Raw genomic sequence first — 23,193 nt, forward strand, 5'->3', positions numbered from 1 at the left:
CATATGCAGTCGTCATAACAGATACTTCACAACACATGTATGCAGTGTGCTTTTAGCTTATTAAAAAGGTGAGATCACTACATTTTCATTATGAATAGTTCCTATGCCAATTGGATATTTTTTCTGGAGCTCTCAAAAATATTCACGCCAGATTAGATATGCTACTGACTATTCATTTTCCATCTCTGCCCAGGATGGAGGTGGCACTTGTTGCCAGTTAAGAACAGCAAGTAGTTTATATATATTTAAGAATGGCTGGCTGAATAAAATCTCTGCACTGGAATCTTGTTAAAGTTCACTACACAAAGTCAGCAACAACATCAAGTTGCACATTACAGAACTAAGCAGTCAGCATTTCTGTTTTAAATTTTACACAGAACATAAGAATTTTATTTTCCATCTTCGCTAGTATAACTTCATCTATTTTCATTTTGCCTCTACTGCCATCTAGCCCCGGAAGCATGATGTTAAAGAATCTGTCAGGCTTCACTGGATTATTTTTTTCAAATGTTCTTTGCATAAATGAAAACATACGATTAGTAAACTTACAACAAATACTCATTGTTGGCACTTACATGGTTGTATTACAGCTAAGGATAGCAACACACTTTATATAAATCTTCAAATAGCTTCATCTTCAAGACAGGTAAATATTTTTCTCCATTCTGAAGATGAAACAAGTGATGCTCTGATAGGCAAGTGACTAGTTCAAAGTCATACTGGTCATCAGTGAAAGAGCTGGGAACAGGACACAGGTTTTCTAGCATCCAAATCTTGCCACTTAATTGCAACAAATGCTGCTCTACAGAAGCAACTAAAAAGGGTACTCGAATTGACAGCAACAAAGGCAGTAAGAATTAGGGCTGTGTGAAGCTTTGGTCGCTCATTCGATTTGGCGGAGATTCAGCCTGATTCGGCGGCCGAATCTCCAAATCTGACTCAAATCACGAGACCCTTTAATCTTTCCAAATTGAATCGGAACCCTCTGAATCAATTTGGAGAGATTCTTTAATTTTTACATAGACACAGCTTTAAATGTTTTTTCTACATACCTTAAAGTACCAGATGGCTTGTGAACACTGAGATGGTAGGGCAGATGGATGGAGTGCATGGGGACCCCCTCAGGGTCCCCCTGTGGCCAATCACTGAGCTGGGAGGGTGCAGGGGGTGGCCCCCCATGTGCTCAGCAGCGGACCTGGAAGTGGACCAGAAGTACTTCCAGTCTACTTCCGGGTCTGCTGCCGAGCATGTGGGGGGCCCCCACCACGCTCCTCTGGGATGCTCCATCTGCCCCATCATCTCAGCATTCACAAGCCATGCCTGGTACCTCGAGGTACGTAGAAAAAACATTTAAAGCTGTATTTATGGCTAAATCACTGCTTTTCCAAATCAGTATTTTCAGATTCGGATTCACCTGAATTGAATTGGGACAGTGATCCAAATCAACGAATCAAATCACTGTCCCCCAAATTGGGCTGAAACTGAATCAAATATGGCCCACTTTGGATACCCCTAGTAAGAATGCATTTCTGGTCTCCAGTCTGCCTTAGCAATCTGTTTGTCTTACTGGCATTAGCACTAACAAGTGGTCAACAGCATTCAACTTGGATTTCTTAATGTTTTTTTCTTGAGCCAAATCTGGGAGACCCATATCTTTAAGAACGCAAAATAGTTGAGGGTGCATTGGACTGATTTTTGATTCTCTACACGAGACACTAACTGCGCAGTAGCCTAATACTACTATGCAGTAGTGTGTCACAGCAAAAACTGCTAATATGCTACTGCGCAGTAATATTAGACTACTGTGCAGTTAGTGTCACTAAAAAGCCATGCACCGGTGCTACTGCGCAGTAGTGCCAGTTACTGTGTATTGATTAATGCGCAGTAACTATGGCACATTGATGAATGTGTAGATGTGTCCAGTTTCTCTTCAGTAATTTATTCTTTAGGATACTACTACTACAATGTTCTTCACAGAGTACTGGTTCTTTTTCTATATTTGTATTACTTTGTGAACCAACCTAATGAACACGTTAGCTGCTTAGTGAGCAGCTTTTCGGTTGTTATTTTTTTTCCGCTGCTTTTGGTCTCAGTAAAACAAATTGTCTGAACAGCTCTGTTGCTCCAGGAAGAGACAACGCTGATTCAGCTGTTGCTGCTTGATAGTATTTGACCCTTTCAATTAGCAGCTGGATTTCTGGAAGATATTTACGGGGATCCATATGGTTCCTTTTTAATGTCTTTTGAGGATAAACGCATTAGCCTTCCCCATCTCCACCAGAAGCAGTTCCCAGACTTGGAGAGAGCAGATTCAGGCAGTGATGGGGGATGTGAAACTACTCTCAGAAAGACTGAATTGGAGGTACAGCAAGGAGGTGCCCAGCAAAGTTTCTGTGTCCTGAAACAGCTGCTTTCTGCAAAGAAAGTTCCTAGATAAACTTCACAGATTTCTCATGAATATAGCAACTTATTAAGTCCTGCAATGTAAAATCCTCCTTCCCTTTGTTGCATACCTGAGCAGACTGTCAGCTGTGCACTGCTCGTTGCTGACCCGTACTCGTTTTCTGCTGTGCATATGAAGGTTCCGGAATCTTCAGGAAAAGTCTCTGCAATGACCAGGGTACAGATCTCCTCTGGAAACGAGCAGAGAGGAGCAAACCAATGATCAGCTACTTAGGGTACTATGTTTTCAAAGGGGGCTAAAGGTTTTTCCCAACCATTTTTTTTTAAATATGCAAACAGTGATTTTTTTTGGAGCAGAAGCTTTACTGACATGTGCAAGTAATCAATTAACTGGTTTCCACATGCAAGTGTTGCTTGCACAGCTTTACTGAACTCTGGGCAAGCACATAGGGCATAGATACGAACAATTCTGAATGCCAAGTAGAGCATTCAAAAAGAAATGTTTGGGGCATTTATAGATGTGCTCCAGAAGGCTGAGGAGGGGGGTGGAAAAGGAAAGGTGCTTTAATTAACCCAGCTCCAAGAGCCGCACTAATAAAAGCGCCTGAAGCATCGTGTGTATCAGCATCCCTGTGCTGAAAAATGGCGGCACAACACTTTAAACTACAACTCGCTAAACAAGCTTTAGTTTAAACCGCCCCACCACCATTTTTCAGTGCAGGGGCGCTGATATACATAATACTGTAATCTGCTGGAGCACAATGATTAATTAAGTCTGCTCTAACACACTGTAATTACAGCATGTCAGAGCAGCCTCCCTGCATGTGTATATATGCCCTGAGTGTTTAGGAAGAAAGGGTATTAAATAGTGTCATTCTTTAAAGGTATTGGTTGTAGTCGTGTTGATCTAAGGACACAGACAGACAAAGTTCTTTGGGTAAATCTGATATCTTTTATTAGACCAATCTTTTATTAGTTGGTCTAATAAAAGATATTGGATTTACCTAAAGAACCTTGTCATTCTTTAAAGGTAGAACTAACCACTAAAAACCAGATACACTTAAAAAAAAAAAACTTAGCGAAAGTTAGTTTGGATTAAACGTTTAGCTTGATCTTTTACTCCCTGCTTTTTCCATATACTTTTACACCTCTGATGACCTTTAACAGGCAAGAGTCAGTTAAGTCAACAGGACTTGTGACAACTTTAGAGACCAAATTATGGCCCTCCCTGACTTAAATGCAGTAGGACCTAAACTGGAAATCTTGTATTAGAGTCTAAACCTACCAAAAGTTTGGGACTGGTCATATCACAGTTTGATCTTTATCAAAGGCTTCATGTTCTTACTTTCATCATTTTCAGGTACTGTAATAGTAATGATGTTGATTAACTGAGCTATAGTTCCAGTTTTTCCTATACAATCTCCCTAATATTATCTAATTTTGGAACTGCATAGGATACTAGATACTAAAAAAAAGATATCAACATAGTGATAGTTCTACTGAAATGCTACAGGAATTTTCGAAGCAGATTTAAACAATCCCACTTGTATACAGCTATCCCGGATACTAAGTTCAAGGTTTCTTTAGGCAATTAGAAACCACCTTTCAAAACACAGGTTGTATAAGCTATATATAGGCATCTCCCAAGCTTTACACTTGAAATTTGTGACTAAACTTGTACGACACTTTTGGTAGAAAAAAATAGAAACATTTTGTGCTTTCTTGTAGATCTTTACATATTCATTTGATTTTTAACATATTAAAAATAGCAAGGAGCAGAACTGGAGAAGTAAGCTGAATATTTCAGAACCCACCAGTTTTCACGAGAGAATTACTCTGCAAAGGACTGTAGTAAGGCTAGGTTTTATTTCTCTTAGATTAAATAATGAGATGCCGGGAGTAGTTCTTAAAGTTTCTTTGAGGGGCAGCAAGCTGATGTCTCAATTAAAGTTAAAGGATTTTTCCTCTTTCAAATTGCTGTATATCCAAAGACTTCCTGTGTTGGAGACAGGCTGAAAAGGAATGACTAATTAAAGGTCTGGCATGATTTTTTTTTTTTCAGACAATAGAACATATTTTTTGGCAGCTCAGAGTAGTCATTCTGTGTAACTGCAAAAGGATGTCTGGTAGTACTGTAGCACGCTGGAACTTATCTGACCCAGATGAAGATTAATGAGTCATGAAAAGTCTTATCAGGCTTGTAATAGGTAACACAAACTAGTTTTTGAACTAAAAAGGTCAAACTTTTTAGCATTGCTGTGTTTTAGGTACTGTATTAAGTAGCTATGTTATCTTGTTAAATGCACATGAGTCTTCCTGGATTCAACAATTCCGTGGAATGTAATTTGATACAGAAACCATATTAATTTCCTGTTAAAGGAACAGCAAAGTTCTAAATCATGAGTATTTCAGAACCACAAATGGGAATTGCAACCAACATAATAAATTTATCAGTCACATTGTGTTATGATGGAACAAAAGTACTATCCAGTGGCGTCATCATATTTTTACAACTGTATATGAAAAAAGACAAAACATAAGGGTGTATATAATATAATGTAATAATTCACACAGAATTATCAAGAGATGATAATATATTTTTCAATAATTAAAGACTTGTTTAATTAAAATATATTCTACCATGATCATTTTTACTTATAAACTAATGTTGAATGGCAAACCTGTATTAATAATAAATTTTATACATCAATAGTAAAATAAACTGCATTGACAGGCTGACTTTTTGACCTAAACTGTTGGACAGTCAGATTGCCTAGTACAGTGGAGTCGCATCTTACGTGGGGGTTAGGGTCTGAAGTCAGCGCACAAGGTGAAAATCGCGTAAGGTGAATATCGGTGACTATACGTGGGGTGGGAAGTAGGGCAGGGCTTGAGTTTGCACGTGGCGCTGTACTTAGAGCTGTGTGGCCGGCAGCAGCGGCGCAGCGCAGGGTGGTGGGGATGGCTGCGTGCCACCGGCAGTCGGCCACACAGCTCTGGGAATGGCTCCATGGTGACAGCGGGAGGTTTTGGACGCTGTGGCTGTAACCGCCATAATGGGCCTCCAGGTAAGCGGCAGCACTGCGTGCAAACTCAAGCCCCCCCCGCCCCGCGTATAGTTGAATTCGCCTAAGTTAAATGCGCGTATGATGCGACTGACCTGTATATATGTGATGCTCTATGATGGCAACACTGGCTGAAGCAAGGAGTAGCTTTAGAAATCCTTTGTAAGCATCTCACTAATCAAAGAATGCATCAAAGAACACAAGATGCTTTACTGAGCATTAGACTAATATAATGTGTGGTTAAGCATCAGCATCTGCACATGTGCAGGACTTACTGCGCAGTAACTTAGGCTAACATGTCATTTGCTAGTATCAACAAATACAGGTACTATATTAACAGCACGTTAATACTGTGCAGTAGTGCACATATAGACACTGACCAGAAGCAATTTGCTTCTGATCAGCCTAGGCAGCATGGACCCACAGCAGGCAGTGGGAGGGAGCTGTTTGTGGCTCTGGCACAGCTCAGCTCCCAGCTCCGCCCCCTTGCCCCCCGAAGCCAGGGGCTGAGCAGTGCTGTGACAGGGGAGCTCTTTGTCCTCAGTCCTGGTGCTGCTCAACTCCTGGTTAACCCCCAGGCACAGAAGAGGAGCAGGAGCTGACTAGGGTGTGTGCTACACAGGCAGCAGCAAGGCTATGGGGACAGAGAGATCCCCTATCCTCTCAAACCTACCGCTGCCCATGGAATACGTGCTCCTGTCAGCTCCTGCCCCTCACCCATTACTGGGGGGAGCTGGGAGCTGAACAGTACAGAGACTGGGGGGGAGACATGGAGGAAAAGCAGCACCAGGACCAAGGGGAGATATGAGGGGAAGCTCTTCCCCCAATGCTGCTTCTCCCCTGTGCCGCCCCCCCACCAGTCCTGGCACTGCCTCCTCTCTACATCTCCCCATGGTCTTGGTGCTACTTACTCCCACAGTTGGACATAGGGCATTGCCCCAAGCCAGTGCTGCTGAGCTGGGCTGCAATCCCAAGGTCTGTGCAGGTGGAAGCTGTCCCCTGCTCCTGGACAGCTTTCACCTGCTCTCTGCAGCCCAGGCCTGACCCTCAGTGCTAGCACCCAGGGGAGCCTGGAGCTCCCCCTGGCTGCTACAGGAGGGCAGGGGCATCCCTAGACTGAACTGCTCCCATTGGGAGCTCCATGTAGATGTGCACCCAGAAATGCTTTAATGAGCCTGAATTTTCTTCACAGAAGGTTCAGGCACATTAGTTGCACTTACAGATGTGCCCAAAAGATATCTGGAGCAAAATTCAACCCTGGTATAAGCAAAAATGACTGCTATTGCCTTCAGATGATTTGTCGCCCCAAACCAACACTATCTTTATCCCATGCAGAATCCTAGTTAAAGGACTTATTAGCAAGCATCTGTAGAAAGTACTGGAGAAAATACTGGTTCAGTACATGTGGGAATCAGCTAAAGAACTTCTTTCTTAGGAGCTGGATGCCTATTTTTTCTGGGTATTTGGTTAAGGCTTAAGATACTGATCATATATACTTATTTCTCTTGTTGTTGTTGTGCTAAATACAGTCTGATGATTGAAGTAAATAATATCTGTACTAATTGAGATGACAAGTCATTTAATCACAGAAATGTGTTCCAGAAAGAAACTCTGAACAAATTTGACACTTGACTAAATAGATACAAAAGCATTTTGCTAAGTGAAACATGTAAAATGCTGACGCATACTAGCACTTTATTTTTTCAGTTGGCTAGAAGGAAACGTTATGTTTTAGAGGCTGATCTTTTTCATTCATTCCTTGACAGTCAGAATCACCTTAAGGGAGAACTATATCTAGCTAAAAAAACTTCACTCCCAGTCTGCTATACCTTAACATTGTAGTTATGTTATTAGCTGTGTAGGAAAATTGCTCTACTTCTGGCCATTTTGATTAGCATTCTAGTTCTGAAACATTTAACTAATTTCTTTGTTGAAAAAGACTGCAATGGACTGCATTTATTTCCCAGAACGTTTGTGTGCATCACACTGAAATTAAAGCTTTTCTTTGATCTACAGCTTTGATTTTCAACTTTGATCTTCAACTTCCTCCATTGTAATACATGAATAATCCTGGAACACAAATAGCTTTTCTTTAGTTTTTAATCATGATGCAATACATAGAGATGTTGCTCCATACACATACACAGTTCCAAAGCCACAACAAAGTTTCTGCCATAAAAGAAAGAGTGGATACATACAGTGATACTTGCTGGTGAAAAACTGATGTTGAAAATGTCTTGTGGGAGACTGGTATCTTCTCTTTAATCTTAGTCCCTAAGGCCACTTGTATATGTGATGGGGATTTAGTTCTCCCTTAACTGAAACAGTTTAATTGTCACAATTAAAAACCCATTGATTCAATTAAAGGGCTCTGTCACTTATGGTGAGGGGCCCAATCTCTTTTTCTTTTTCCCAGCAGAGCCTGCCCGCGGCTGGGGGGTGAGCTTCCAGTGGGCCCTGAGCTGTTCTGAGTCAGCACCCGGTTCACTAGCACCCTGCCTGGGCAGCCCCAAGGGGCTCCATCATGTAGGGAAGGACCGGGGTCCCCCACAGTTCAGAAGCAGCTGGCAGCTCGACCCACAGCTGTGGGCAGGCTCCACTGGATAAAAAAAAAAAAAGGATTTGAACTGTTGCTGCTTTTTTTAATCCCCCCGGCAGAGCCTTCCCACAGCCAGGGGGTGAGCTACCAGTGGGCTGAGTGGCCTCTGAGCTGTGGGGGGCCCTCATCCTTCCCTCTGCAGTGGCAGTGTCCCTCAGGGCCACCCAGGTGGGGTGCTAGGAAGCTGGGTGCTGGCTCCAAGCTGGCAGCCCTGGGGGGCGCACCACCATGGAGGGAAGGACCAGGCCCTCTGCAGTTCAGACACCACCAGCAGCTCACCCCCTGGCTGGGGCAGAGACAGGCAGGCTGTGTTGGGGGGAAAAAATGTGGGACCCTACCACTCCCCTCCCAAGGCTTCCAGCACTCCATGCATTAAAGAAGTCAACCTGCAGCTCTGGAGTTGGTATCACCAAGCGGGTTTTGGCTTATTCGACCACAATCCACACTTCCACAAAAGGGACATCCTGGGACATTATGGTCTTCATCTCTCTTTGAAAGGTAAGAGTCTGTTCTCTTACAGGTTGGCTGATCTCCTATGCAGGGCTTTAAACTAGCTTCATCAGGGGACAAGGATGCAGATGAAAAAGAGAACCTAGGATCAGCAGACCACGAGCCATGTGCTGGAACAGCCCACGTAAATACTAAGGGGCCAGATGGGCATCAGGACTGGGGGGCACCAAGGGCACCCATTGGGGGACTCAAGTGTCTCTATACTAATGCTAGGAGGAACTCCTGCTTGCAAACAAAAACTTCAACTTAGTTGGGCTAACTGAAACCTGGTGGGACCCTACCCACGATTGGGCAGTAAGCATTGAGGGCTATAGGCTGTACAGATGTGATAGAGCAGGGAGAAAAGGTGGGGGTGTTGTTCTCTATGTTAAGGAGCAATATACATCTTCCATAATCAAGATGGGAGCAGAGGAGGGGCAAATAGGGGTATTGTGAGTCAGAATGCAAGGGGGCCAGATGGAAAGGGACTTGGTAGTGGGGGTCTACTATAGACTGCCACATCAGGAGGAGGACTTGGACCTGGAATTCTCCAGACAGCTCTCAGAGGCCATACAGTCAAGGGACATGGCCAACCGTTCACATAGGTTCTTAACCTGCATACAGGACCTTCACCTAATACAGGAGGTATATGGTCCCACTAGGCCAATTCCAAACTGGACTTGGTGGGGGATCTACTGACACAAGGTAACCTAGGGGACAGTGACCATCACTTGACTGAATTCACTATCTGGCATAGGTTAGGAAGGGTAACCAATAGGACAGAAGTGCTAGACTTCAGAAAGGCCAATTTCAGTGTGCTCAGGAGATTCGTTAGTGAGGCACTGAAGAACAGGAACATTGGTGAGACAGGAGTCCAGGAAGGATGGTCACTTCTAAAGGAAGCGATCATACGGCACAGAAGGAGAAAATTCCATTGCGCATGAAAGGGGGCAAAGGGGCCAAGAAACCATTTTGGCTGAACAGGGAAATCGAGGAAAGCCTAGGGGCAAAAAAAGAGGCATACAGGCTCTGGAAGCAGTGAGTAGCCACCACGGCAGAGTATACCTACTTGGCCCACACTTTCTGGGAGGCAGTCAGAAAGGTCAAAGCAGAAATGGAACTTAGGCTGGCAACAAAAATTAAAGACAGCAAAGTCCTTCAGACATATAGGGAGTAAAAAGAAGGCGTAGGGTAGCGCAGAACTCCTACAGGACAAATCAGGGCAATTAGTGACAGATAGAGGGGACAAGGCTGAGCTCTTCAATGAGTTTTTTGCCTCTCTATTTCTGAACATGGATCAGGACAAATCTCCCAATTGGATCATAGACAGGCACAAAAGGGAAACCATTCCACCAACTATTAGAGCCGACTTAGTGAAGGGACACTTGGAGGGACTGGATGTGTTTAAGCTGGCAGGCCCGGATGATCTTCATCCAAGGGTACTGAAGGAATTGGCTAGTAACATAGCAGAGCCACTGGCACAGCTATATGAGCACTCTTGGTGCTCAGGTCATGTCCCAGAGGACTGGAAAAGGACCAACGTGGTCCCTATTTTCAAGAAGGGGGGGAATGAGAATCTGGGTAACTATAGACTGGTTAGTCTCACCTCTATCCTTGGGAAAACCTTTGAAAAAATTATTAAGGGTCATATTTGTGGGAGTCCAGTGGGAAAAACAATGCTGAACGGCAACCAGCATGGATTTATAGCAGGTAGATCCTGCCTTACTAACCTTGTTTCTTTTTATGACCAGGTCACAAAATGCTTAAATGCAGGAATTGAGGTAGATGTAATCTATTTGGATTTTAAGAAGGCCTTCAATACAATATCTTATCCTATTTTCACAGATAAACTGAGCAGCAGTGACGTAGATGATTACACAGTCAGGTGGGTGGAAAATTGACTTAGTGGCTGCACCCAGAGAGTGGTGGTGGATGGGTGAGTATTGACCTGGAAAGATGTGGGTAATGGAGTCCCACAAGGCTCAGTCCTTGGACCTGTGCTGTTTAATGTCTTCATGAGTGACTTGGATGAAGGCATGGAAAGCACCCTGTCCAAATTCGCAGATGATACCAAATTATGGGGTAAAGTTAACACACTAGAGGGTAGGGAATGAATCGGATCTGGACAGCGGATCTGGACAGGCTGGAAAAGTAGGTGGAACAGAATAGGATGCAGTTCAACAAGAACAGGTGTAAGATGCTGCACCTAGGGAGAAGGAATCACCAGCATGCTTAAAGGTAGGGGGAGGACCTTCTCAGCAGCACAGCAGTGGAAAGGGATCTCGGAGTCATTGTTGACACCAGGATGAACATGAGTTGTCAATGTGATGAAGCGATCAGTAAAGCTAACCACACTTTATCATGCATTAGGAGGTGCAAGACCAACAGGTCCAGGGAGGCGATACTTCCCCTCTATGCAGCACTGGTCAGGCCGCAGTTGGAATACTGCATCCAGTTTTGGGTGCCACACTTCAAGAGGGATGGGGACAAGCTTGAGAAGGTTCAGAGGAGGTCCACTCATATGTCTATGGGTCTGCAGGCAAAGCCCTATGAGAAGAGGTTGAGCCCTGGATCTCTTCAGCCTCCGCAAGAGATGGCTGAGAGGTGATCTTGTGGCCACCTACAAATTCACTGGAGGCAGGAGTGGGAGCGTAGTAAAGAATAGGAGATGCTCTGTTTACCAGGGCACCCTGTGGAGTAACTAGGAACAATGGCCACAAACTGATGGAGACCAGACTTAGGTTAGACATCAAGAAGAACTTTTTTATGGTAAGGGTGGCCAGAATCTGGAATGGGCTTCCAAAGGAGGTGGTGCTCTCCCCCACCTTGGGGGTCTTTAAGAGGAGGCTAGACATGCACCTGGCTGGGGCAGACTGACCCCAGTGCTCTTTCCTGCCCAGGGCAGGAGGCCAGACTCGATGATCTGCTAAGGCCCCTTCCGACCCAAACATCTATGAATCTATGCACTGTCCTCATCGCCTTCCACTCAGGAATGGGCTGCCTTGACCCTGGGGCAGTGCAGGAAGGCAGTAGGAGTGACCCCTGAGTTGTGGAGGGCCTCAGGGATGGATGTATTGCTGCAATGTGTTATGTAGCAAACTATAATGCATTGGGATGTATTTTAATTCACTACATAACAAAGTCATTTAATTTGCAATATGCTGCTGCATGTGTACAGTATGACAAAATTAAAGTGCAATATGCTGCCAAATGTGTAGAGTGTGATGAGATTACATTGCTAAAAAAGGGCAATTAAACCACTAAAAAGGGTAATCTCATCACGTGCCCAAGCACCCTTATTCACTGAACCACTAGAGGTAACAAAGTACTTGCAGGGTATTTCTAGTAGACCGACAGCCTCTCTATCTTGTGATGAAGGAGAGAGAAGTATAAAATAGAGAAAAAATGAATGTGGGTGATAACTACAGTGTTTCAGATACAAAGAGAAGCCTCAAGTAAAAATACAGATAGTATCAGTGTAGTCTTGTGAAACCTCTTAAGTGTTCTGCAACAAAAACAAGGAAAAGAATAGTTGACTCTTACCCTCTAATTTAGGTAATCCTGGTCACCAGTGCCGCACCTTGCCCACCCACTCACAGAGCTGTTTCACCTTGATTTCAGCAGAGATTCTCATGAACTCTAACATTAGAGATCCACCTTTATACCACTTGAAAGATGGAATGACATGATTCAGATGATTTGCAGTCTAAATCTGCAGATAGTTTAGGAAATGTCAGCTCTGAAATATGTGACCAAAAGTCAACTGGAGGGAAGATGTGATATTTGGCAAAATCATGCAATTATAGGAAATGCATGATGAAACATCCAGGCTAGAAAACTACTGTTCATCCAGGAAAAACTGGGATCTCAGTTTCTACTGATACAGCACAGAAGACGCAAAACAAAACAACCCTCATCCCCCCAAACAGGACAATTAATAGACAGACCAAGATGTTTTCAGCATCTCAAGGACCTATATTAGCCTACTCTGTGAAGCAACTTTATTCATCAGCTTTTTATCAAGCCCCAAACAGTGCTTTTCAGTGCCAGTTCAGGGGGAAAATATCACCGTCTGGAATTAGTCACTAGTGCTTTTGCTGTGATGAGTTTTTGTCAGGGAAATGTGACTGGTTGCAAGATTTCCTTATCACCTATGTCTACATTGCACATTTACCATAGCAGAAATGCCATTCTGTAGTAGCTACGTGCTGAACCCGAGCAGTGGCGTAGTTGTCCTCTCAGTTCTGAAAGTAGAATTTCATCTCCAGATTTGGACACTGTTGCCATCATGCTTTCTGAAGTAACTAAAAGAGCCAGATCCTTTGCTAATGAAAACTGGCACAGACATTTCTATTTCAGTGGAGCTACGCCAGCTGGGAATTTGGCCTATAACAGGGCTAAACATAGGGCCTGTGGGCTGCATCTGGCCTGCAGTGCCATTTAATATGGCTCATCAGGCTACCAATGGGTAATGGGAAGCTGGGGGAAAAGCAGGGAGCATAGCCTGCTGCAAGGGCTGTGCAGATATAGCATTTCCTTGCCCTTTGGCTGCTTGCCCCTGCCACTGTTAGACTCCTCCTGCTCCTGCCCACTGCAGCTGCCACTGGCCATAGATCTGGCCTAGGGTTGAATCTGAGTTTGATATCTCTGGTCTATAGCATGTACACGCACTGACCAAGAAGAGTTTGTACTACACGTTTTTCCAACTCTCAGGATGAAAAAGCTGAATTTTAGGTTACTTTTGTAGCATGTTTTCAGTTTCAATATAATATTTTCAGCCTCCAAAATTTATGCAGAAAACGTTAGGAATTTTCTAGGAGACTGTTAGACCTAGAACATGAAAAACATGAAAACTAGAAAGTCTGATCCAAGATCCAGGATCACTGTGTTCTGATCAAAAAACGCAGCATTATATGCTTTGATGAATTTTATATTTTATTGCAGCATTTCCCTGGCAAAGCAAAAAATATGATTTTATGATTTTATATAGCTTTCTTCTTACATGACATTAGACAATTGTTTTACAGTAATTCAATACAGTTTGTGGCTGCCTCCAGACAGCTGAGTAATGGCCAAAGCATCAACAGCTGGCAAATGATTCTTTGGGATTTTTTTCATCCCCAAGCAGACTATTCTTTGAAGGATTCAATCAGCATAAAGTCAAAATGTCAAAGAAAGAAGCAGGTAAACTGTGACAAACTGTGATGTTGGCCTTAGGTAATCTGACTAGCTATTAATTCACAAAGCAGTCTGAAGAGATTTGTGATGCAAGCTGAATTCTGTCTAGACAGGGAGAGGAGTGTAAAACACATTAGCCAGATAGAACATAACAGTGACAAGAAAAAGCTGTTCTACAGTCTTTCAGCTGTATTAATTCATGGAGTATCTCTTCTTTAAAATTATTACTACTGATCTAGTCAGTAGAGCTCACTGGATTTGCCTTGTAAGATTTTTAGTAACACTTGGACAAAAGCTGACAGCTACTAAAGCTGTTCTACAACATATTAGGACAAATATAGCATCTCACTGGAAAGTAGTTAAATGAATTTCTGAAACTCAGTGCAGCTCAAATGTGAGTGTAACACTGGCACCATAGTGGCCAGTGTTCTTATACTCAGTCTTTGTTAATGTGTTCACTGTCTGCATTCAGCAGTTGCTGAAATCCCTGTTTGCTCACAAGCCACTTCTTTTACATGTATTATCTTACCTCTTTTCCTAGGATCTGCATTGCAACATACAGCAACACCATGTATTGATGGTCTTTCTGGAACCAACTTAATTGTTCATTGTAAAGATGCTGTACTATTTCTAATGGCAATCCAAGAGTTGTTATTTCAATCTAAAATTTTCTCCACAGATTGGACAAAATTATTTTTTTTCCTGTTTTGACAAGTCCTACTGTATTGAGACTTATTTTTGTAAGAACATAGGAATGTAAGAATATAAGGAGCACCATGCTGGGTCAGAACAATGGTCCATCTAGCCCAGTATCCAGTTTCTGACAATGGCAGGACTGGATGCTTTAGAGCGAGAACATATGAACAGAGCAGAGATATTTAACTGGTGGCCCATGGGTTGCAAGCAGCTTGTAAGTGGTTAAGATACGGCCTGTGAGCTCTTGCCCGGCTGCCACTCTGCCCACTGCTCTTGCTGCTGTGGTGCCTGGAGTCCCTGGGCTCCCCCTCCCTCCTATGGCTTCTGATTCCTGTCTGTGCTTCTGGGAGCAGGGTGATACAACAGTAGAGGGCCAGGCTGCCCATGCTGTGCAGGAGGCAGGGGAGGAACCTGGGCTGTGGGTGCTGCATGATGCACAAAGGAGAGAGCCAAGCTGCTCATGTATTTGTGTATTGTGCATGTCTGGGAGGTCAAGGGTGCTAAATGCACGGTGGGGGGAATTCAGACTCCCTGTGTTGCAGGGCAGGGGGCAGGGAGGAGAGGCTGGGCTGTGCACATGGCAAGGGGGAGCTGGACTGTGTGCACAGCAAGGGAGGGAGACCAGAGGGGCAGCCTCCACTATGTGCATCCCCTAGGTCTGTGACGAGCCCCCTAGCACTGGGAAATTGGACATCCCTGATCTAAAGGGGTCTGTCCAAATCCTCTTCTATCAGTTAGGTATCTAAATAGCAACTTGGCAGCATTTAAGCCAATATGTATATGATTTAGGAACAAGATAAGTCTCTGAACACATGGACTGATTCTTTAGTGCAACCTTGCTCCCCTAAGAAGGCAGGAAGGATGCCATATTTATCCTCTGGTACTAGTTTGTGAGTTTGCCAGAGTTGGGAGAAAGATGCAAGTGACCCAAGCAAGTAACAGTAAAGTACAGGGGTCTTCAACCCCTGGGGCCACAGCCCAGAACTGGCCCGTGGAACCATGTTATCTAGCCCACAGAGCTTCCCATAGGTCCAAAAAATTGGAGGTGGTGCAGAGCCAGGCTGAGGTGCCACAGGACCCAATCTGGCTGCATGGGGAGTAATCCAGTTACGCAGGCTGCATGGGGCCTGATCCAGACTCATGGAGTCCAATGCAGGTGCTGATCTTGCACAGGATGCAGCCCACAGACTGGCCCAGAACCACTAATCCAGTCCATGGGGACAAAAGTTTGAGCACCACTGGCACAGTATAAGCAAGAGAGCTTGGAAAGGGATTGGGTCTCTTCAGTCAGAATCACTCTTATTGTTTATACATTTCATTTACCACCACTATTAGTAGAACCCCCCATCCCACTTCCTAGCTCTGCCCTTGATTTTAGCTGGCACCACCATCACCATTGTTAAGCTCTGCCACAGATCTCAAAGCACTTAACCTTAAAGAAGGTTAATAGCTATAAATTGGGAAGCTGAGGCACCAGAAAGGCAACTTACATCATCGAATAAGAAAGACTAGAGCCAAAAATTGAGCCCAGGCCTCCTGAATCCCAGTGTTCAATTCAGTAGGACACACTGCCTTCTAAATATAAAATACTTAGCTCATAGGAACATACATCTTCATTGGGCAGGTAAAGGTTGCTAAAATAGCTAAAGACTTAAAGCACATAGGCTTGATAAAATGGTTTTAACTAGAAACGAAAAAAGCAAAGGGGAGAGTTACTGGTAAAGTACATACTGCCTAAACTCTTCTTCTCTTAAGTTTTACTCATTTCAGAAACTTTCCAACTTGCTGAAGAAGAAATGGGATAAAAGTCATAGTAGGAGACACAAGCCAGGTAATTTGGTAGTCGAGAAATTGCTGTTAATATTGATATAGACACTAGATAAGGGTACTGTTTTCACAGTGTCTGGTGGGTTAGATGTGGAAAAACAGAACATAAACTGTTCCTGACTTGAAGAGAAAATTAATTCATTTTTTCCAAAGGATCTAATTTCTCTGGTCTGCTTTGTTTCATAATGTCTAAAAAGCAGTAACTTGGGCAGACTCAATTTACTAAGTAGCAAGCCATCTATTATGGAGAAAACTTTCAAGAGTGATGTAGAAATTTAGGAGTACAAATCTTTTGCACTCACCAAATTTCAACAGGATTTGCATTTCTAAATCCTTTTTGAAAAGCCATTTTTGAAATTTTTCCTATTATGAGCCCAAATAGCTAAATATCAGTCATATTCTACAACAAAAGTATATGCCACATTACTCCCTAGATATCCAAAGGCTTCAAATATTCTGAAACAAACTGGGTACTGTAATTTATAATCCTAAACCAGGGACATTAGTTAAAGATTACATACTAGGGTGGCCTATATTTGTTGTTATGTAGTTGTATTTGTAATCCTTTAAAGTCACGGTGTGAAATGTATGGCTGTGTCATCTGGCCTATGGGGCTTGTTGAGGGGTAAGGCAAGTGGGAGCAGGGTTCACCACCAAAGTCTGGGGCACACAGCTTCACTGGGGTCGCATATCAGTGTCAGGAGAGCATGAGACATGGCTGAGGTAATCCCTGCTGCTGTTGCTTGCCCCACTACTACATCCAGTTCTGGACCACGAGGATTCCCATGGTCCAGATCCAACTTAGAGGGTAGGGTGAGTTTGACACCCTGGTCTAGAGGGACTGGTCTGATGAAACATGCTGAATTCCAACATTCTTTTAATTCCATTGTGTCTCGTGATCCACATTTCAGGCCTCTTTAAATCAAGGCATGCAGAAGAACCATAGAAAATGAGTATACTTATTTTACGATGCCATCTGTCACTCAAATAAGTGGTGGGGTTGTATGTTGTAATTGTACACACTCCCTTTTTCTACCCTCATAATTAATAGTATTTTTCTGGTCCAAAAAAAAAAAAGAGAGAATTAAAAAAAAGAAAATACCATAGGCAAGTGTTCTGCTGAAGAATAAGATAGACTGGTGAAAAAGTGAGAAAAAGAACACAATTACCTCTCCATTTCCTTTCCCTTCTGCGAAAGGCCTAGTGAGAGAAGACTGTACCCATCCCTGTGTAAGCCCTCACTCTTTCAGAAAACCCACTTCTTTTCTGTCTTACTTGTTACTCACTAACCCATCTTCTGCTCTTCTGGTTTAACTTAGGAAAGCAGTAGCAGCAAGAAGCACATGAAAACACCCTATACTCTGCTTGGTGATACTGAATAGAAGTAGACTTGCTCTGCAACCTCTCTCAAGACCAATACACTGTAGTCTCTAAGGGTTGAAAAATATCCAGTCACACCAGAAGCACCACCATAGACAGTAGGTGACCATACATACTGAACTACATTTCACTATATAAGCACTAAATGAACCACACTTCACTACAAAGTTGTGATATTAGTGGTAGCGTTTAGTTTAAAAGGATGAAAAGAGGCAGTAAAGAAAAAAAATGTACACAGAAGTGTTTGTGCCTAATGAGTTCTAAGAACTTTACCTTGTGAATATGCTTTAAAGTTTCACTGGAATGAGGAATGCTTTTGTGAGCCAACTCTGCTTACATTTAGGACAGCTCACAGCTGACAAGCTCAATTGGGGAAACTAGCATTTAGCGGTCTAGTATTACAAAACTATGCCAGTAGAATTTGGGTGATGGAATTTTGTGGGAGCGGTTTTTTCCTCATTAGCTTGCAAATTGCTCATGTTTTGAGAATAACACTGGCTTAAGGATTTAGTCAGTGAGGCCCTCCACATTGGTCTGAATGGAATTTACTGTTTAACTAATAAAAGAATTGATGTCTAGTACAGTGCAGAGGATGAAGCCTGTGATAAAGAATAGGTTGTCTTTAAGGGAGTTTCATATTACCAATACTTTGCAGAAACATTGTTCTATTTATGGCTTCAGTGCAAACACAGAGAGCTAGTGAATCAAAAGATTATTTTTTCATACATCTCTTACCAGGTTCTGCTGCAGATCGCGGCTCTGCTTATCACATCATGCAGGGGGGAAATAAACAAGAAAAATGCATTAGAAAAAGGTTATGTTAATAAGAAAAGAAGTTTAATTTTGAAATACTGCAGGAAATATACTGTCTCTGGTGATGGTATCACCAGAAAAAAAAAAACGTCAAGATGTCCATGCTGTCTGTATTCTACAGTTATTCTCTTTGGTCTTCATTACGATAACTCAAATGAGTAGATAAGAGATTTTCTTTACTTAACATTCAATTCTGATGGTGGAAAATGATAACTTTCCCTGGCTGAGTTCAGTTCCATGCTGTTTTTTGGATAGTACCAATATTAACTTTGGACTTGCAAGGGGTCTGTGTCTTACTTTTCTGGAGAATTCTGAAATCTGGAGAATCTTGGATTTCCATGTCTTGCCGAAACCACTTGACATGCACAGGAGGTGTTCCCCTGACTCTACACTCTAGTACAACCACCTGCCCTTCAGATGCTGTGGAGTTTTGCAGCTCCTGGAATATGATAAATATGATTTAAATTAACCAAAGACACTTCCCCCACCTCCCATACTTCAAAAACAGTCATATCAAACTTCCCTTCCTCACCCATTCCCACTTTATTTTGTTGAGTCTTAGCAGTTTGGTAATTTTCTTTTTCTGCATACTGTTTTCTCATTCAGAAGGTGCTTAAATACAGTGGTTATGTTATTTTAAATACATTTTTCATGTTGCTAGAGTGGATGAAGTGCACCACTGGTTACAGAAAGGCGTTCCTCTGAAATCATCATCCAACTTAACTTCTCTCAGCACTGACAGAAGTAAATGCTCCTGGATGATCTTCTAGTTTTTACTTCAGGTGTGAAATGAAGGGATTGGAGCCAGCCTATACTTTTTAAGGAGATGGTTTTATATATTGGCTAAGTTGGTCATTTTGGAGTAATTATACTACTTTCAGGTAGACAGCTAGAATGTGAAAATGTTATTCTGGAACATGTGAAGCAGTCGAAGCAGGATGAGAGTGCAAACATGGTTATTCAATATGTGTGTGTGCAGCCAAGTCAGAAGATAAAGTACAGCCTGCAAGATTACAATGGAATAGAAATAATGTGTGCACTTGAACTGCTACATATTGGGTGCATCTACACATCCAATTAGCAGTCTGAGCTGGGGCAGAGTAGCCGCAGGTTGGCAGCAGGCTCAGGGGGTCATCCCTGCACTCTGGGTCATGGCATTGGGTGGCTGGGGGCAGGGGGGAAGAGAGAGGGGGCCTGGCTGGGGCACAAGAGCGCTCAAAGAGCAGAGCCATATGGTGAGGTGGCAGGCAGGGGTCTGGCCTCTAGCTGCTTGGGCTGACTGAGCACAACTTACGCCTGGGTCAGTGTTTACAGATGTGTTTAGGCGCAAGTTATTTTCACTGCCATAAGACAGTACTGTTCCCGACGGTACTACTTTATGGTGGTGAAAATTAGTTGCTGTGGTCTAATAGTGTTGCATGTGTAAACTGTGATGCTTTACACCACAGCAAGTTAATCTACTGCACAGTTAAGTGCATGTGTAGATGCACCCAATGAAGATGAAACCTCAGGCTTAAGGAAGAGGTGAGTAGGAAGATTACAATTACCATGTATAGTTCTCTGTTGCCCATATTAAGATTATGGAGCAAAATAAGAGAGTAATTTTTTGCTGTCTGTCTCTCTGCTTCAGTCCTTTATTTTACTTGTGGAAAGTAGGGCAGGGTAGCATCTTAGAGAACTTATTCAGAGAAGCTTTTGTAGGTGATAACTTGCTTTGTCAGCTGCTATGAAGCTTCTGAAATCATCAAACAGGAACCCGTGGAAAATAGTTAACTCCTCACTATTAGAGGATTAGAGCCAGCTTATATTTTTCAAGAATTAGGTCTTATATATGGGTTATGCGGTAGTCATGCTGGAGTAATTATACTGTTTTCAAATTGGAATCTAGATTGGGAAATAGTCATAGAATATGATATAATAGGCTGTCACCTATCAAACTTTATGCCTCTCTGAACTAATCTCTAATGCCACCCTGTCTTGCCTTCTGCCTGACTTCAGACTAATATGACTAACTACTTCTCTCTTTTTCTGTAAAAGTTATGCTTTTAGAATGGATCCTGATCCAGGAAAGCACTTAGGCTTAAAAGTATGGAAGGAGTCTTTCCATTGAATACTCACACACTTAAAGATATTTAAAGGTATTAAGACTGAAGTTTAAAACTTGAGTTGGCAATTCATTGCTGTAGTTTGTATAAAAGAGGGGGGAAAGCATAAGCAAACTCATGCTAGGGGAAGGATGGATAGATAGTACAGGTTACTTATTGCTGAAAGCTGTTTTGGAAAGCAAAGAGACTTCTTCATATAGCTGCTATGTTGGCTTATTTACTTCTACCGTATATATCCTGAACTTTGATTTAGGGTGAATACAGGAGTAAATACTAATTTAAACTACAAGTAATCTCAGATTTTCAGTAACCCCTGGCAGGATTTTCACCAGCATTTCATTGCTGACAATGAAGTGTCTTACAACTTTATATTAAAAAATAAATATATGTAGTTATGAAAAATGCGATGTTTGAAATTTTGGTATAAGTACACAATGAGCGGTTTTGTTTCTAAAATAACTTAAAAACCATCAGATTTTAGTTTTAGGGGACACATTAATAGTAATGGATCTTTCTATTATCATGTGTTCACAAATGTTTTGTTTTTAATGTTTGTAATAATTCCCAAATTGTTTAAGTAGCTAATAATACCCACATAGAAATCTACCCAAGAAATATTTTAATATTATTAAAAGGTTCATACGTTAGGGATATGTTGTTCTGATATTAGAAACTGGAACAGAAAAAAATACAGGAATGGAGGATCATGATTGAGAACACAGACCTTTGTAAAAATGGGTGCACAGCAGCCTGGCTTGGATCCATCTAGACGGTATAGACATGAAGTAGGACTTTGGACCTAGAAAACAAGGCTGGAATTGCTTGAAATGCTAAAGACACTAGTATTTGCAAAGTTTCAATAAGTTATTATCAACACAAATCTATCCATCTGATGCAGTTTCTTAAGTACGTAGCTCTGCTATGGTGTTCTCATTATAGTACACTCAGTCTGTGACCTCATGATTTCACATCTGTTATACTTCTGAAATGGAAATGCAAGATTTAAAGACTTCTATGCACCCCTGGGGAACAGTGCACCCAACTGTCATTATCTTAATAGGCTTTGTCTGTTTGATTCCTGTGAATATCTTTAAAATATCTCTCGAACACTAAGTACTTTTACATCTCTGGATATATACCATACAATGTCGGAGGAGTTCAACAATGGAAAATTTTTAAAGATCAGATTAGATGAACACGTGTCTGGAATAGTTTAAGACAGGGACAATCCTGTTTTAGGCAGGGGCTTGTACTATATGGCCTCCGGAGGTCCTTCCTAGCTCTACTTTTCTACAATTTTCTGGAACAAAACTATGGACAGAAGTTTGAATTAGTTTAACCAACCAAAGGAGAAAAGATAAATAATTTCAATTATAGTAATATTGAGGGGAAAAAGGGATTTTCTACAGCCTAACATGAATTATATATATAGAAAAAGATACTTTGCAACTTTTGCAAGACTAATTTGCAATATGTGATGCACAAGATAGCACACTAACTGTCCTTGAACTACATACCAAAACCATAATGGAGTAATTTAAATTAATCACAGATATAAAGATTGAAGACTTGTTTGTTATTCAATATTTCTATTATAAACCATGTGCGCCTGAAGTTTTCTTACATGCATTCGTTTTACACTCTTTTGGTACTATCCACTAGTCATATTAGCATGATGTCCTGTGTAATTTTTATTATATTACCAGTATTCTCACATCCTTAGATACCATGCTAATGAACTTCGCAAAAGCAGCTATGTAGAACAAAACATCTGTTGATGTGATAAGACCCAAACTGAATGGGCTATAAAAGTAAATAGTATTATAACACACTTTTTATATATTTATATGTCTTCATATGGTAACAAAATGTTAAGCTTTTAAGTTGAATTATGCAAAAAATGACCCTCATCTCTTAGCAGTATTGAACTCTTGAGATGCAAGTTTAGCAAATTTTATTGACTGAACAGCATGATGTCTGATTACCTGCTGACTGGGCACAGAAATAGGCTGAATTACAGCTGTGGTGACTCCAGCCTTTGGAGCAGAAGATCCTATTGTTAAGGAAACAGAAGTAGTTTTCTTCTGAGCCCTGGACAAATGGGAGAAGCAAGCACTTTACTAGATTTTATATCAGTGACATTGAACATGGTGTATTACAAGCAACAAACTCAAAACCTAAATAGAATAGAGCTAAACCAAAGAGAATGATCCGATATTTTCTCTCTTCACTCCTCCCACGCTCCCATTGCTTTCCCTCTTGTCCTCTGTCTATCCTGTAGTCATTACCCTCTTTTTCTGTAAGTGGTCCTTTTTCTTCAGTGCAGTTAGAGCAAGTGTTGACAACCTTTTGCAGCTGTGGGCAACTGCTTGGGACCCAGGTTCTGCCACAGGTTACACCACTGTAGCCTCTCGGTAACCAGCAAATCCCATGAAGGGAGCAAATAGAAGAAGCAGGCACTAGGACTCTGGAGATGCCTCTTCTGTTGCAACAGCAAAAATAAACAATATGGTAGGCGAAAGGACCCTGGGGATGCCTCCTCTGCTGCTTAGGCTAGAGCATGCTGCTAATTCCCTGAGCAGACAGTCAGGATCCAGTCTCTTCACAGGCTGACCTATGAGCTATAGGTTGCCAACCC

At 42.2% G+C, this 23,193-nt stretch overlaps 1 protein-coding gene across 6 annotated transcripts in view; it reads right to left on the reverse strand.

Annotated features, from left to right (window-relative positions):
• The window catches only part of PALLD (palladin, cytoskeletal associated protein), a 355,143-nt gene that overhangs the window by 180,823 nt on the left and 151,127 nt on the right, over nucleotides 1–23,193 (reverse strand). For 4 of the 6 annotated variants that reach the window (XM_025207130.1, XM_025207129.1, XM_025207134.1 and 1 more), the window contains 5 exons: nucleotides 22,541–22,646; nucleotides 21,280–21,354; nucleotides 18,748–18,889; nucleotides 18,373–18,396; nucleotides 2,514–2,633 (listed from right to left, as the gene is read on the reverse strand). The exons of 1 other annotated variant lie outside the window; for it this stretch is intronic. In XM_025207130.1, the coding sequence (XP_025062915.1) occupies nucleotides 2,514–2,633; nucleotides 18,373–18,396; nucleotides 18,748–18,889; nucleotides 21,280–21,354; nucleotides 22,541–22,646 (467 nt within the window). The remainder of the gene's footprint in view (nucleotides 1–2,513; nucleotides 2,634–18,372; nucleotides 18,397–18,747; nucleotides 18,890–21,279; nucleotides 21,355–22,540; nucleotides 22,647–23,193) is intronic. One more of the 6 variants, XM_025207131.1, reaches the window with a different exon arrangement.

Source organism: Alligator sinensis, unplaced genomic scaffold, assembly GCF_000455745.1.
Source record: "Alligator sinensis unplaced genomic scaffold, ASM45574v1 scaffold512_2, whole genome shotgun sequence".
NCBI lineage: Eukaryota > Metazoa > Chordata > Crocodylia > Alligatoridae > Alligator > Alligator sinensis.